This window comes from Leptonychotes weddellii, chromosome 12 (assembly GCF_054177405.1).
Source record: "Leptonychotes weddellii isolate Sample4059 chromosome 12, ASM5417740v2, whole genome shotgun sequence".
NCBI lineage: Eukaryota > Metazoa > Chordata > Mammalia > Carnivora > Phocidae > Leptonychotes > Leptonychotes weddellii.
In genome coordinates this window covers 73,137,250-73,153,184 of record NC_138380.1, presented here as the reverse complement: position 1 = coordinate 73,153,184, position 15,935 = coordinate 73,137,250, and the positions used below count along the sequence as shown (strand labels likewise).

General features: G+C 37.8%; 1 protein-coding gene across 4 annotated transcripts in view; it reads right to left on the bottom strand.

Annotated features, from left to right (window-relative positions):
- Positions 1-5,059, bottom strand: part of LOC102740930 (hepatocyte growth factor) — a 61,074-nt gene extending 56,015 nt beyond the window's left edge. The window contains exons 1-2 of one of the 4 annotated variants that reach the window (XM_081800628.1): positions 4,907-5,059; positions 4,510-4,671 (exon numbers count right to left, since the gene is read on the bottom strand). In XM_081800628.1, the coding sequence (XP_081656754.1) occupies positions 4,510-4,597 (88 nt within the window). In that variant the 5' untranslated portion in view covers positions 4,598-4,671; positions 4,907-5,059. Of the gene's footprint in view, positions 1-4,509; positions 4,797-4,906 lie in introns of those variants that run through there. The other 3 variants (XM_081800629.1, XM_031024202.2, XM_081800630.1) reach the window with 3 other exon arrangements.
- Between the last annotated feature and the right edge of the window lie 10,876 nt (positions 5,060-15,935).

Here is a 15,935-nt window from a genome sequence, read left to right as displayed (position 1 = left end):
TGTGTTTATTATACATATCTAAGTGTGAGAGAAGAGCATAAAACTAAATTTTCAAAGTTTGAGGCAAGTATTAAATTCAGATATGTATTTTACTAATTATCAAATTCATTTAACTAAAATGAATTAGTTAAATCTATATAGATATAGATATAGATATAGATAGATAAATTTTAACAGTCTGAGGCAAACATTAAATTCAGATATGTATTTTACTAATTATCAAATAAAAAAACCCCTTGTGGATGCTCTGGTTTCTTGGCTCAATACCATGCGCTATGAAGGCAAGTACTGAAGACTACTCTAGAGAAAAGAGGTCTCTGTGGGATTGTTGGTTGTGTTTAACTCTACAGATCCTCAGGTGTCCTATTGAGATGTGTTAATGTGTGGCTATACCTCATAACAGTAGTCTAACTCTTGCTTGCTGATAACTTTTTCCATCACCACCTTTCATCTAAAGATCAAAAAGCATTCAGAAAAGCAAATAAATCTATGATTTCCCTTTACTAGATAATAGATAGGAGTGAAAAGCTTGTATGGGCCTACAGAACTAATCAAAGGCAAATCCAGATATCAGGATTCTCTTTTCACTATTTATTTCTCATGATTTAGAAGCTTTCCTTTATAATTTAGTCATTTCTACTAGGTCAGTAACAAATTACTCAAAAATGTGAAGTTCAAGCTCGTTGTACATCATGTAATCCAGGCATCTATAAAACTAATTTCTTCTTCAATAAAAGAAAAATTCAAAACAGGAGTCTAAAAGACAGCATGTCAAAATAAAACTCCTTTTCTGAAAATAGTTTCAACTTTTTCTTCCATATGTATTAACAACTGATGATTGTTTTACTGAAAACAGTTAAAAGACCAGCTTAATTTGGGAAGAAACTAAAAAAAAATATATCTTTGGATCAGATTTTTCCCTACTATTTCTTTGTGCATGACTATTAGTTGAAGTTTATAAACAAAATGTTGAAATGAAGTCAAAGGGTGAGAGATCACAGCAACTTTGTCATGCTTTCTTGTACTTTAAACTACAACTCCTTTCTCCTCTTCTCCCAGTATGGGAAAACATTCTGGAAGCTATATTTCCTGAAGAACCAGAAATCCTTGTTTTAGAACTGAAATCGTTAGGATCTTAGTGAAAACCTACAAACAGAAAGTAGGGTCAAATGTATCAAGGTGCTTGAAGAAAGACACATTTCTCCCTCTGGTCCCCTGGCCTCACACTCATTTCTCTCAGTACCTCATATATTTTCTTCTCTGTATGGACTAACCATTGACTTCAAAGGAAAATCATGCAAGGAAAGGATTTGCAGGGTGTGGAAAGAAGCAGGAATCTGGCTCCACATATTCTGAGAAACCTACCCACATGATTAGTGATTAACAGCTTGGAAGTGGCAAGATGTTAAGATGAAAGTACACAAATAATTAATGGAGGGAATGGTTGTGACTGGAGACTTTAACCTTCCCAAAGACAAGAATCATAAATACTAGTTCACAGTTTCATTGCTGTTATCTAGGACTTGGATTTCGTAGTTGGTATTTGAGAAGCAAGCGAAATGATCTCTTCCAAAGAGATTTACACAATGAAGTGATAGTCAAGGTGGGATTCAGGGCCTCTCTTCTTCACCTTCATTCGGCTTCCTTGTTCAGGATGTCATGGTCACAGATGCCTCCTCCTGGTCTCTTCCCTGACCCTCTGTTTCTGCCAACAATTCTCCCTCCACGCAGCAACCAAAACAACCACACTGAAGTACAACTTAAGTCGGGTCTCTAGACTGACTCTAAAATTTCCAACTGCTTGCTACCCATGATGTTCAGAATAGTTTAGCACAACCATTCGTGCTTATGCACGCTACCCTATCTCATTTTTCTAATCACAGGCCATACTACCCCCCCTCAGTTACTCAGTACACCAGTCCCACATGGTTAGCTGTCCTCATTCTTTCTCACCTCCATGCCTTTGGCCACTTTGTTTTCCCCTGACTTCGGTATGACCATGCTCCATTTTTTCATACCCAACTTGGGTACCATATTTCCCCCAAATTTTCTAAGCTAGAAATGAACTCTAAACCATAGTATTATAGTATTTCTAACACAGAGATTTTCATATATTACTTAGCAAAATGGATTTTTAAAAGGCAATTTCGGTTGATTTCACCGTTTCTGGCTTCAGTATAAGTAAAAGGAAAAAAAACCAGCACATATTTCCTTCTCATAGATTTGGGTAGGACTCTCAGCTCTATCCCCTTACTATGATAAGATAATTGAGGTCATTAACCTCAATTTCCCCATGTAAGATGAGTTGAATACTGCTAATCTTATTAGAGTTAAATAAGTTCTCTTTTAGAGTTTGGTCCATAACAGTTGCTTAACAAATGTAGGTTTCTTTCTCATTTGTTCATCTTTATATCCCCCCAGGTTCCTGGACATTAGATGCTTACTTAATGCTTCTTTTGTTACAGGGAATTGGATATCTGTTTCCAGTGTAGGTAGAAGTGGATAGGGGGTAATTCTATGTAGACCAACTCCTATAAGGATGGCTTGGATCCACTATATTGCAATAAATGATCCCCATAATACATTCTGCTTATAATTGGTTGTCACCTCATTATAGTATCCACTTCTTTCCTAACATTGTATTCTTTTACAATATGTACAAGTATAGACTCATAGAATAAACCTAAAAGTATAACCAAAGCAATTAACAATAACAAAAAAACTCCAAATGTTCAATGTTAGATGATATTAAAAAAAGGACAAATTTTGTATGTTCTAAGAGGACTATCCATGTTCTCCATTTTGGAGAATGTTGTTAAAAAAAAAAAAACAACAACAACCATCAAAATAAACTTGCCACCCAAACTAAGCCAGACCCTCTTTTGATGACAATTTTAGCATTATCCACTTCAGGAATTATTCACAGCATATCTGTAATTCCCAATTGGCCTCGCCTTGCCTGCCAGCAACTCTTGGGCTGCATTCTCCCTATACTCAGGAAACACAGTCATTTCAACATTAGCCAAAGTGAAATATAATTATGAATGTATATCTCCTGCCAAAACTTCGTAATGTGTGCCAAAAACAAATAGACGTTGTCTATGGTTGATCTACCGTTTTGGGTTTTCCACATTGTGTTTCCTTCGCATTAGCACAGATGATTTCAGGTAACCATATTATACTTCAGACCATCAACATTTGAATTAAAAATGAAAGCCCTCCAAATATTAGCCGGGTTTTCAATTTATGCTCAAAATCCCCTAAAATCAGCAATCCTTATGAGAGTTCATTTTAGCATGACACACCTCAAGCATGATGACCTGCCTGATTGAACTAACTTCTTTTTCACCTCTTTGGAAATCGTACCTACATGTTTTCAAACTGGTCCTTCCTGCACACTGTTGTTTTTCACAAGGACCAGTTCACAAAATAGAAGAAGAAAGCCAGGTGGGTCTAATGCTTTACCTTGTCATTTAGCAAAGTCTTGATGTTTTCAACCCGGTATTACATCAGAAACTAGATCAGAGCTCTGATACATTTCATATTTAGCTTATCTCCAAAGATATAGCCAGTCCTCTGGTTTGTGTTATGAAAAGGCCATGTCTACCATGTGGGCATTCGTTCCATTCTTTTATTCCCTTATGCCTACCCATGGTGCTCACTACCTTCTCCCATTGGCATCTCAGCCACCACAATGATAATACAAACAAATACAGATGTTTCCTCTTGCCCTGATAACAACAGAAAACTTCCCAAAGCAGCAAATGGAATCTCTACACTTCCAGGAAGGTAGTATGAACTCACCAGCAGTTCCTTCCCAACCTGCAAATTCGGGGGAGAAATGGGAGACTGAAAGGAGCCGTTTCCCAGCTTAAATCAGAGTCACAGTTTGTGCCTCCCTTGCCCTGCAGTTTCAAAGGGCAGGCATCCAAACCCAGACAGAATGAGATCTCAGAAGAGAGGCTTTCTCTTTCATTTTTATAACATGCATATCCCCAGAGTTTAATCTGCCTTCTCCAAATGAAAACCTGTATAAAGTCATCATTTAGCCCTGAAGGTTCACTGCGTGATGTGGGGTAGCAGAATGTCATGGAAAATTATCCCCTGGAAAGAAGGGAGACCCTGCTGTACTGACAGTCACTCTCCCCTCTTCAAGACCAGACCTTCGGTGCAGCTTTAAACTTGTCCAAACCAGCAAAATTCCAGCCAGTGTTAGCACTTCATTCCTGTCCCACAGTCCACAACTAGGAGGCTAAGGGGGAGCTGGGGCTAGGGTTGGGGTGGAGGACACATTCAGGGGATGTTAATTATCATTGTAAATGCCTTGCAAACAGAAAAAAAAGAATATCAAAAGAAAGCACCAGGAGATGTTTTTTAAAAAAAAAAAAAACCCATGCCACACACAGAGTTAAGAAAGGATGCGGGGGAAGGGGTAAAGAAGGTGTTAGGGAAAGGGAAGGTTAGCAGGAGAGAGTTAAGACGAATGAGGAAGAAGAAGAGAAGACTAACCTGCATAGGGGATGGCGATGGGAAGCAGAAGGAGATGGAGGAGGACATGCTGCAGGAGCAGGACTGGCAGAAGTTTGGTCCCCCACATGGTGCTGCCGGACGCGCTGGAGGATCCCACTGGACGAAATGCCTGGCTGAGAGAAGCCTGTTCCGACTCAGTGCCTAAAAGAACCAGTCGCCTCTGAGCAGCTTTTTATTGCGATGAGCTAAGTTTGTTGTGTGATTAACTGGAAAGATCTAGGTCTGAACTCCCTCTTATGGTAAGAAACTGTTTAACAACAGCCCTTTACTCTCTTCCACCCCCTTCCTTTCCTCACTAACCTCCCCCCCAACAACACCAAAGAGATCCCAGCTCCCCGCCGCGCCCCCCCCAACTCTGCTTAGGAAAGAAACTTACAAAGAGAAGGTCACCTGGCCTGAGGCCAGCTCAATTTGGAAGCTGGAGCTCCAGATCCCTGTGGCTCCTATCCGAGTAGGGAAGGGAGGAGCAAGGCTCAGCCCAATAGCTAAATCAAGGCACAGGCAGAGGACCAATTCGCTAAATTTAAACAGGAAAACACATGTGTTTACATGTCTCTTTGGGAAAAGAGGAAGGGGAAGCAGCAGCAGAAGAAAGCAAAGAACTGCCTTTCAGACAAGTGCTTTAGCTCCTAATCTGTCTGGTTTCCCTGCTAGAGCAAAGTAGGGACTCAAAACACTAACACAGGTTCCCTGGAGTGAGAGAGACAGTGGGGGGTGGGGGAGACAGGCAAGGAGGCAGAGCCAGGCAGGTCCAGCCCAGGTAAAAAAGAGGGTGTGGTATTGTGGGGTAAAAATAAAGGAGCAACACCGACACCCACCATGTCAGGTAAGAAAACCGCCCCAGCCCAAAATGCTCAGAGCAGGCAGCTTCTCTCAGCAGCTACACTAAGCTCCGCAATCACCACAGATGTGCCTAAAGTGCATCAGAGAAACTTGTCTGATTTGGGATCTGTGATAAAGTCTGGTCATGCTCTCTCTTAAAATGTCTAAGAGATTAGGATTATCTACAGCCTGTCTCCGACAGATAAATGTAGCTTGGACTATGTGTCCTTATACCACACGCACACACACGCAGGCATGTATGTCTATATGATGCGCATACCTTCTAAGACTAACTTTCACTGGAAGTCTCTCAATCTGTTTTAATTCATACATAACAAAAGTGCCTCTCTTCTCCACCTCCATCCCTCTGAATGTACCCACCAGCCTCCCAGAATCTAAACGGAGAGATAAAGAGATTGCATGGGGAGTGGAAGGAGGTGGGGAGGGGGGCGGGAAGACTCATGTCTGCAGAACCTGAGATCATTGCTCAAACCTCTCATTTTACTGACGGGATTGATTTATCTTTGCATCTCCAGGTGATGCTCTGATTACTCGAGGCAAGAGCAGGCTTTATTTTGGATGGCTTTGGGGGCATCGTTACCAGTGCGTCTCTGAGATGGGTGCAAATAGGAAGCTGCGTCTCTGTGGACCGAGGAAGAGAAAGTGGGCATGATGTGAAAACGACTCTGGGGCGGTGTGCACCGGTGGTGGGCAAAATGAATGCCATCCGCACAGAGCAGCCTTCCCTTCTCCTCCTCCAGCTCCGCCCACCCACCTCCAGAAAACACCCGGGTTAGGACAGCTAGAGAAGCTTGGGATTAAGAGAATTACTTTTGAGGAATCTACTTTATATTACCTTCTCTTACTGTAAATCCTCTTTAATCATCTTCTCCTTAGAAAAACAAAACCGAGCAAACTGAAAAATCATTTGGCGGCCGAGTCTCCCTAGTGTCCCAAGTATCCATTTTACTCTCCTTTTTACTTTCTGGTAGGCTTCTTGGAAAATCTCAACTTCAGTGTATTGCCTGGCCATGTTCCTGAAATGCCCCACACATCTCTTGTGCTTTATTAGGGATTCAAACTCCTTTTTAAAGAAGCTAGATTTTTCTATAAGTAAATACTTACAGGTAAAGAATAAAGGAGACCAGTCTTTCTATTTGTTTTTTAGGTTTTTTTTTTTTTCCTCTCTTTCCCTCCCTCCCAGAGAAGGCAGGATCAGGCTGTAAGCGTGATTGCAATTATCATTATAGGCTTGGAGCAAAATCCATCCTAGATAAGAGATTGAGAGCACCGCAAGGAAGTTGAATAAACTTATTTACTAAGTCACACATTTTCACAATTTTTATTGTCACACTAAATACAATAAATGCTTAAACCTGTCTATAATTATATGTTTATATTTCTCTTTTGACAGGTTATTTGATTTCTCTATGTTAAAAATGATAGCTCATATGCGTTGAGCTTTCAGTGTATGCTAAGCATTGTGTCAAATGCTCTTTAAAACTTGTCTTATTTAATCCTTACTATAAACTTACATTAAGAAGGAATTATTATAACTCCCATTTTATAGCTGAGGAAACTTAAGTAAATTATTTCTATCCTAAAATAACTCCCACAGATCCCAAAGGAATAAAGATCCAGGTGTGAGACTCGAATAGTTCGTCGTACCCCGTAGGATGGAGAAATTTCTGTAAACCCCATGAGAAGAACCACCTGTCTTTTGTTTAAGATTATAATCTCTGAAATAAGCCCAGGATGGAACATATAAGAAATGCTCAACAATAAGTTACAAAATAAACCCATATATAAATAACTTAAAATCTCCCTAAACTACAAAGAAATATGCACGTGAAATAAATTATTAGTTGTGCTATTATTTTACTTTGTTTTGATAACACATGCCCTTTGTTCTTTCTAAATTATAGTAATGATGATTTGCCCATCCCTTGCTCTTACCTTTATACTCTTTAGGTGTTAAACTGTTTGTATAAGTCCCCCAAAATGTGTCTGAAAATTTTTTGATAAAACAGAGAATCTTGTAAGGAGAATTTATAATTGCGAGACCTTGTGTAATTACTTAAATACAGGATGAATACTCATTGCCAATATAATATCATTTTAAATCGATGATAACTTTCAAGTCTCTAGTAAATCATGTAAACTAGATGGAATGAATGGGAAAAAATGTACATTATTATACTTCCTGTTTTAAAAAATTATATCTTCCAAAGCCCCACGTTTTCAAGCACAAGTGATGTTGGCCTTTGTGTAAATGGGGCAGAAGTTGATGTGACCTTGTGCTTTGCAGACCACTGATGAGTTCTGTGCTCTTGGGCTAGTCATTTCATTTGTTAAGTGACTGGTAGCACATGTGGGGTGTCATTCTCTTTGGTGCTTCTACTCCTATGGGCTCAATTTAGTCAGATACCTGGTTTCAGATCCCAGCTATCTCACAAAATGTGTCACTACTTGAGAAAATGAAGCTCCTTATATCTGTTTCCCTAACACCAGAATGGGACACTGTGTGTCAGGTACTGTGCTAATAAACATCTCAAAGGTATTCTCTCACCTACCAACCCCCCACCCGGAAAAAAAAAGAGATATGTGTATCTAACAGGTATGTATTTCTACTGTCACTGGTTTATAAATAAGGAAACTGAGACTTGGAGGTGGTATGTAACTAACATTCGGTTAAACTGTTAATAAAGTGTGACTCGGAGCCACAGCTGTCCAGGTATGGAGTCGCCACATTAACAGAAATCCAGATTGAGAGATTTCCAACATCCTCCCTAGCTTTAAAATGTGATTATTCTACTGAATTCTTTAGTAGTCACCATGCTTTTATACAATTCTTACCTTCCACATCTGAGAAAGAAGCACCTGTGTAATTTTTGGTGTTGCTTATCATGCAACCGTATTTTCTCATTCTTTCCCTCCTTATTTGTTTCACCCTTTAATTGGTAATTTGTCATCTATAGGCCTCACCAGTGAAGAATTCATGTTGACTACTTTTAATGTAGGATATACTGCAAAATTCATCGCAATTTGTATTAATTTCCTTTATATAATACAGCTCATTTCAGAGCATGTATATAAAATGTTAGTCAACACATTAATTCACCTTGGCTTAAATCCAAAGTGCAATCATCCGAACGTTTGTGTTCCCCCAAAGCGCAAATACTGAAATCCTAACCCCCAGAGATGATAGTATTAGAAGGCGGGGGCTTTGGGTGAAGCCCTCATGAACAGGATTAGTGTCTGTAAAAAGAGGCTCCAGAGAGATCTCTTGCTCCTTCCACCATATGAGGGCACAACAAAGCACTGTCTATGAACTAGAAAGCCGGCCCTCACCACACTGAATCTGCTGGTGCCCTGATCTTGAACCTCCAGCCTCCAGAACTGTAGATAATAAATTTCTGTTGTTTGTAAGCGAGCCACTCTGTAGCATTTTGTTGTAGCAGCTCAAGTGGACCAAGACATGTGTATCTTTAATAGGAGCTCCTAATGAAGAAGGAATATATACTCCAGGGACAGAAAATGGCTATTGGGTAATTGCTGTACAGAAAACAAAATTAAAAATGTATCTAATGTCTAGCACTGAGTAGTAGTTCAACTAAACTTTTGATCAGAGAGATAACATTCGTAAATACATGAAGCAGAATCAAAAAACAATATGATACAAGCGGGTGTGATGGCATATTTATTTGAACAATTGTTCAAGAGTGGGTACAGTGACCACGCAAAAGCCTACATCTCTGCGGTCAGTCTGATGGCCTCAGGCATTTAGGGCTATGTAAATTCAAACTGAGATTAAGTAAAATTAAAACTGAACTTTAACTTGCGCTTCCTTTGTTCCAAGTACTTAATAGCCAAATGTGTGTGGCTACTAGTTCTCCTAGTGGACAATGCAGATATAGAATATTTCCATCATTGGGGCACCTGGGTGGCTCAGATGGTTAAGCGTCTGCCTTCAGCTCAGGTCTTGATCCCAGGGTCCTGGAATCGAGTCCCGCATCGGGCTCCCTGCTCCTTGGGAGCCTGCTTCTCCCTCTGCCTCTCTCTCTCTCTCTCTGTCTCTCATGAATAAATAAATAAAAATCTTTTAAAAAAATTTAAAAAAAAAAAGAAATTTCCATCATTGCCAAGAGTTCTATTAGATAATGTTGCTCTAGTCTAAGATGGGTGATATAAATGTCATCTAAATGTGATTACAGGCCCAACAAGAAGGGTGCAGCAAGACAATATTAACGATAAAAGAAGATACTAAAGAGTAATCTGTATATTGGTGACATTTAGTTTGAAGTTCCCCCCTTTCGCTCTATTCATATTTTACACAGTTTGAACATGAATAACAGGACTTCAATTACTTTGTCTTTGAACATAAAGTAACTATGACTGAAGACAGCTCATTGTTTGAAGGATAAGTCCAGCACATAGTATGGATGCAAGCACAGAGAAATTGGTCTAAGAAAAACTTTTTAAAATAGGTATTTTTAACAAAACGTGTCTTTTTTTTACATCATTAGTTTTTGATGTAGTGTTCCATGATTCATTGTTTGTGTATAACACCCAGTTCTAAGGAATCGGAATGGATCTATACTTTCGAGTAGAGGGTCCTGGGAATGTGGCAAGTCTTTGCCTATAACATAAAAAAAAAAAAAAATGACCTGACTGAAAACAATAGACAAGACTTTAGGATGCATTATAGGCATAATGTAAAGTTTTTTTTTTTTTTAATTCAACATGGATTAACCACTAAAAAGACTCTAATGTTTATTCAATCAAATCATAGACTCAACCACACTCATGACTTTTGCCACACTCCCAGGAAATCTGTTGCAGAGTTTGTGGTGAGACCACAAAGCAACATCCAGAGAAGCAACAGTAACAGTTAAAGTATGTCATCACAAGGTAGGAATTTTCAAGTGAGTTAAACAACAGGGTTATCTTTTCTCTAGAAATATGTCATATTCACCTCAGCAGAAATCACCATTTTTTTCCCATGCTCTTCACTCATGTCTATAAAGCAGTATCATGGCGCATATTAAAAGAAATTCTCCAAAAATCGAAAGGACAGTCCTAACTAGAGCTGTTTCTTGCCTTTGGGGAGTAGAGAAGATAGGCGTTGAGAACACCAGGAAATCTGAGCTAAAACTAAACTCTGTGATGCTGCCTTTCAGTTTTCTTTTCTGAGCCACGAGGGGCCATTCTCTGAATCCAGGGGGCCTAGTTAACTAACACTCATCACCTTACGCTTAGAGGACAGCTTTTATGTATTTCCAGGTGTTGGCTGCTTTGTTAAATCTGCAGTGCCCCCAAACTTATAAAGCCTAAGCATTCCACACCTGGTATGCTGGGCACTGGCAGATTAGTAAAATGTATGAACCTGGGGTATCGATTTCTTTTTTCTGAGTTGAGAATCCAACGAGGATAAAATCATTAGTGTAAGAAAAATGAAATATTCACGATAAGGCCCTTTTCAAAGCAACTGTTTAATCCATTCATTTAGCATCTTAAAAGCCACATAATAAAAGTGAGGTTTCCCTTTTATTATATGTACATGTTGCATGTTTATTGTGGTCTTGGGGATATCTGAGGGCAACTCCATTTACCAGATGGCACTCAACACCAGGAATTACATTTCAAACTTGAGAGAAAAAGGCTTCACCTGGTGAGGCACTGCTTTTGTGTGAATGTGTATGTCTATATATGTGTAGGGGTGTGTGTGGGGGGGAGGGTTCTTTATAATATAGTATACTATATAGCATCTGGTCTATTGGCCCTACTCATGAATTACTTAGAGAGCTATTTAATGCTATGATAGCATTGTCCCATATAACATAAGGACCTTGGTAATTTTTTTTTAACGACTAAATTTATATCTAGTTTGTTTGTTAAAAGGCAATATGGTTTGGGGTTTGTTTTTGGTGTTTTTTTTTTTTTTAATCTTACACTTAAATTCTTAAACTATGAGCCTGGGACTCTTCATTCTAAATGGTAGGGTATTTGGTAGACTTCTTACCTCTCTCGAGTTTGGGAGTATTTGTACTCACTGGACTCCTGAGACTTTATAGAGCTAAGGGACTATCAGGTCCATCAGAAACATCACTCTTCTCTAGCCATGTAATGTTGAATATGAGGAGGCAAATTTCATGTTTCTTGAAACTGTCTATATCCCTTAATTAATGTTGCTATACTTATATGCTTTTATAACTCACAATAGTGTTAGGGAAAAAATAGCAAAATTATGGAAATTGCCAAGCTTAAAGGACAGATGAAATATATTGCTCAATGTTTTAATCTAATTCTGAATAAAGAGAGAAAAATGAACTCTAGAATGAACAAAATGTTGTCACCCTGCAACTGTAAAACAGAATTATACCTCATATATTGACTAGATGATGACATTTAGCAGAACACCCACAATGAAGAACACCAGATTATAACTATCTCAAACTTATTTTTTTTTTTGCCCTGATAAAAGGAAAAAATGTTCATAGAGTTTTCTGAATCTCTTTTATGAGATTGGTTGGTTGATTGATTGATTGATTTTTATTTTTATGAGTAAGAGACATTATACAGCCTTCTCTTCTCAAAGTAAATAAAATAATTTCTTTAGCTATCTCTGTCCATCCCCCAAAGAATATACTTATCCTAGCATTTCTTATGTTTAAAGTTATACTAATATTTTTTCCAGGGTTTTTTTTCCCCACATTCCTCAGAAACAAATATCCACTGCCCCAAATATACTCCGTGTGGTTACTCAGCAGCATCCTAAGAGTTACTTATCAGAAGAAAACATTGTGTCTTGCTTAATTTTTAATTCAGCATTTTTGTACAATACATAGCTTTAATGCCCTGTGATTTAACATTTCTCGTTATGAGTTTATTTAATTTTCTTAATATATGCAAAGAGATAAAGTCAAGGTCAACTGGTTCAAGCCCTAATTAAAACACTAACTGAGAAAACCTGAACAAATTAATTCACTTTACTCCTCTGAAAAATGATTATAACAAGGGTGTAATGGTGATTTATAATTATATTTATTTTAAAATTATTAATTATTGTAATGGTGGCTAGTAGTCATGCAAAGCATGTGGGAAATATTTAGGAACATAATACAATTTTAGTTATTATTATCCTTATTGGTACTGAGATATTTAAGATACTCTTTCGGTCATTTAATATCTCAAACAGAAAATACCTAAATTAAAATGCAAAGTGAAGACATGCTCTTGGCATGATGATATTAGGAAACCCCCTAGTGTTTAACAGCTATTTAATCTAAAATTCTGTTATTATTTCACAATAAATTTTCAGTGACACTAAATATGAATTTAAATTTTCCAGATGCATCACTGTATTAACTAATGTAGAGAGGCAGAAAAAGTCCCAGAACTCCACGTGATAAAATATTGCTAGTGAAAAATTATATATAAGTTAAATACTTTGATATTTTAAAATGTAAAAATCTGGGGCATGCTAAACTTTGCATTAGCATCTTGCCTGGATTCATGCCATTAAAATAATTTTCTTGATGCTACTTAAGGGAAATACAGCATCCAGAAACTAATAGTATTTGCGGGGTTTTTTCCATTAAATCAGTTAAAAAAGAGATTGAGTATTGACATGCTCTATCCAAAAAAGAAATCCTTATTGACTCAATTTCTCAATGATAAAATATTAACTTTTTCTTATATCCAAATAATTCAAGCTAGCTCCTCATTTTACATTCAAGTATATAAAGCACACAGTTAAAGATATTGTCCACCTTGCAGTGTATGGCAAGTGGTGTCTAGAACATCTTAGTGACTACTAAAAGTAGACTCTGGATAGGCTTTATTAATTTTCCCCTAATATACCCAAAATGTGTGATGTTTGTCTTCAAGCAACGTGACAAGATAGTAGCAAATTTACCATTTAATTTTATGCACATAAACACACATATACATATAGGAATTCATAAACAAAATCTTTTGGTCAAAACCACCAAAAACTACTCTCAAGAACACCAGTTTACCAGGTTGTAGACCGCTAGATTTTTAAGGACCCAAAGTCTATCAATTTACAAAAGAAGAAATTGAAACTGAAAATAAAAATCTACTTTTCTAGAACTCTCAAAGATTCCCTATTCTCTGACATACATCTTTAGACATTGATTTAAGACAAAACCCAAGATCCATGTCCATTGACGCTCTATTGAGATTGATTTCAGCTCTAAAAAATACCATCTTAATAATATATAATTTGTAATAGCAAAATTTAGGAGCTATTAACATGCATTGACATTAGAATTTATTATTGATAATTATAACAATACCCAAGAATATATTTATAAGCATATACTAAAATAAATTCTAAATTGATATGTTTAAGTCTTTTGACTTCAAACAATTAGATATTTCTGTAGCCATACCAAAGCCCTGTAAATTTATGTACAAGTGCTGTGTATTTCCAAAAACCTAAATACACTTTCCTTATATCTTTAATATATTGCTTTATATATCTTTCTATTCATTCATTGATTCAAAACATTTATGGAGCACTCTGCGAGGTACTAAAGATATCCCATTGATTTTATATGTTGTGGTAGGCAGAAGAATGGCCCCCCAAAATGCCCCTGTCCCAATTGCTCCACCCAATGAATGTTACCTTACATAGCAAAGGGACTTTGCCTAAGTGATTAAGGTTAAAGACTTTGAGGTGGGAGATTATCCTAGGTTATCAAGGTGGACTCTACATCATCCTATGAGTCCTTTAAATCAGAGAACATTCCCCAGCTTCGTTCAGAGAGAACTTGCTTTGATGGCTGAAGAAGGGTCAGAGAAATGCAAATTGCTGACCTTGAAGATAAAGGGAGGGGGCCACAAGTTAAGGAGTGGGGCAGCCTCTTGAGCTGAAAAAGGCAGGAAACAGATTTTCCCTTAGAGTCCCCAGCAGGAACACTGGTAGGCCATCATCTGCATTTTTTCCTAGTGAGACCCATGGCAGACTTCTGACCTACACTAGCAAAGATAATAAACTTGCATTGTCTTAAGCCACCAAATTTGTAGTAGTAATTACAACAACAATAAACATCCATGCATATGTGTTGTCTTAGCTCTCTGAGTAGTTTGTAAACTTGTTAAAGGTAGAAGTTAGGGGCGCCTGGGTGGCTCAGTCGTTAAGCGTCTGCCTTCGGCTCAGGTCATGATCCCAGGATCCTGGGATCGAGTCCCACATCGGGCTCCCTGCTCCGCGGGAAGCCTGCTTCTCCCTCTCCCACTCCCCCTGCTTGTGTTCCTGCTCTCACTATGTCTCTCTCTGTCAAATAAATAAGTAAAATCTTAAAAAAAAAAAAGGTAGAAGTTAGGCCTTACATTTCCTTGTATCTTTCAGATTATCTATTTCTATGCTTTTCACTTAGTAAGAAATCTTGACTGAATGATATAATAAGGGAGTTTTAAAAAAATTATTTATACTGATCAAGTCATGATGGCAATCTTAACCTCGTAGTGGTTTCTGTCTCGTCCTGCGCAATGGTGCATTAAGTGCGGCCCCAGAGAAGCATTTTGCAATGTGCTGTTTATTCAAGTAATCAGGAGAAAGCACAAAAACTACACTTGACATTGCAGGAAGATTAGCAAACAATAGTGCTGTTTTGAAAGACAGAGATCTGTATCTTTGAAAGGGGAAGTTGCAAAACGGTCTTTTCCTTTATCTGTTCAGATTCCTAAGGAAGGAGGATTTTACAACTAGTATTATCCTTGTTGGAGGCTCTTTTATATGTCTGGCACTCCTCCAGTCCAAGTTTATCTGATACCCTAAGGCTTCCCAGAGGCTCCTCTGGGATGCAAATCCAAAATTCTTGTGCAAAATGTAACTGAAAAATTGATGTAGCAGTGCAAAAAATTTGCCAAATAATTTATTTAAAAGGAGCAGAAAAATAGAGGAATTACACAAAGTCTGTCAACCACAGATGGGTTTTGCTAAAAATCCTGGCCCACATCCTCTAGGACCTGTGGGTGTAAAGTGGGTAACTGTAAGTATTTTTATCCGCCTCCCCCCACCACCGTATTGGCCCATTTACTATTTCTTGGATGACTGTTGTATTTATACATCTTATTACAAACATAAATCATATGTTAAAATCTACTCCAATTCTTGCACCTGCCGGGAAATGACATTAATAATCTTTGAGCGCCCAATGTACTAATAGATATGAGGTCATACAAAGAAATAGGAGACATGCTCTCTCCATCCAAAGTAGAAATTATCTTCTACCAATAAGCCTAACAATGATAACCTGAGAGAGTCGCTAGAGATATATAAATTTATTTCATGGATTTTTTACATTTCATTTTGTATTTCCATTCTCTGTATTACATTTCTCATGATTTTTAAACTGTAAGTAAGTAGAACTGGATTTATTTTCTTTCTTTCTCCCTCAGGTATCCTACTTTTTGGTCATTGTGATGGCTAGTCAGTAATACTCAACTGCTTACAGTTTCTGCAACCTTATTATTTTCACTATATATTTTTTAATTTAAAAATAACTAGAGGGAGGGCGCCTGGGTGGCTCAGTTGGTTAAGCGACTGCCTT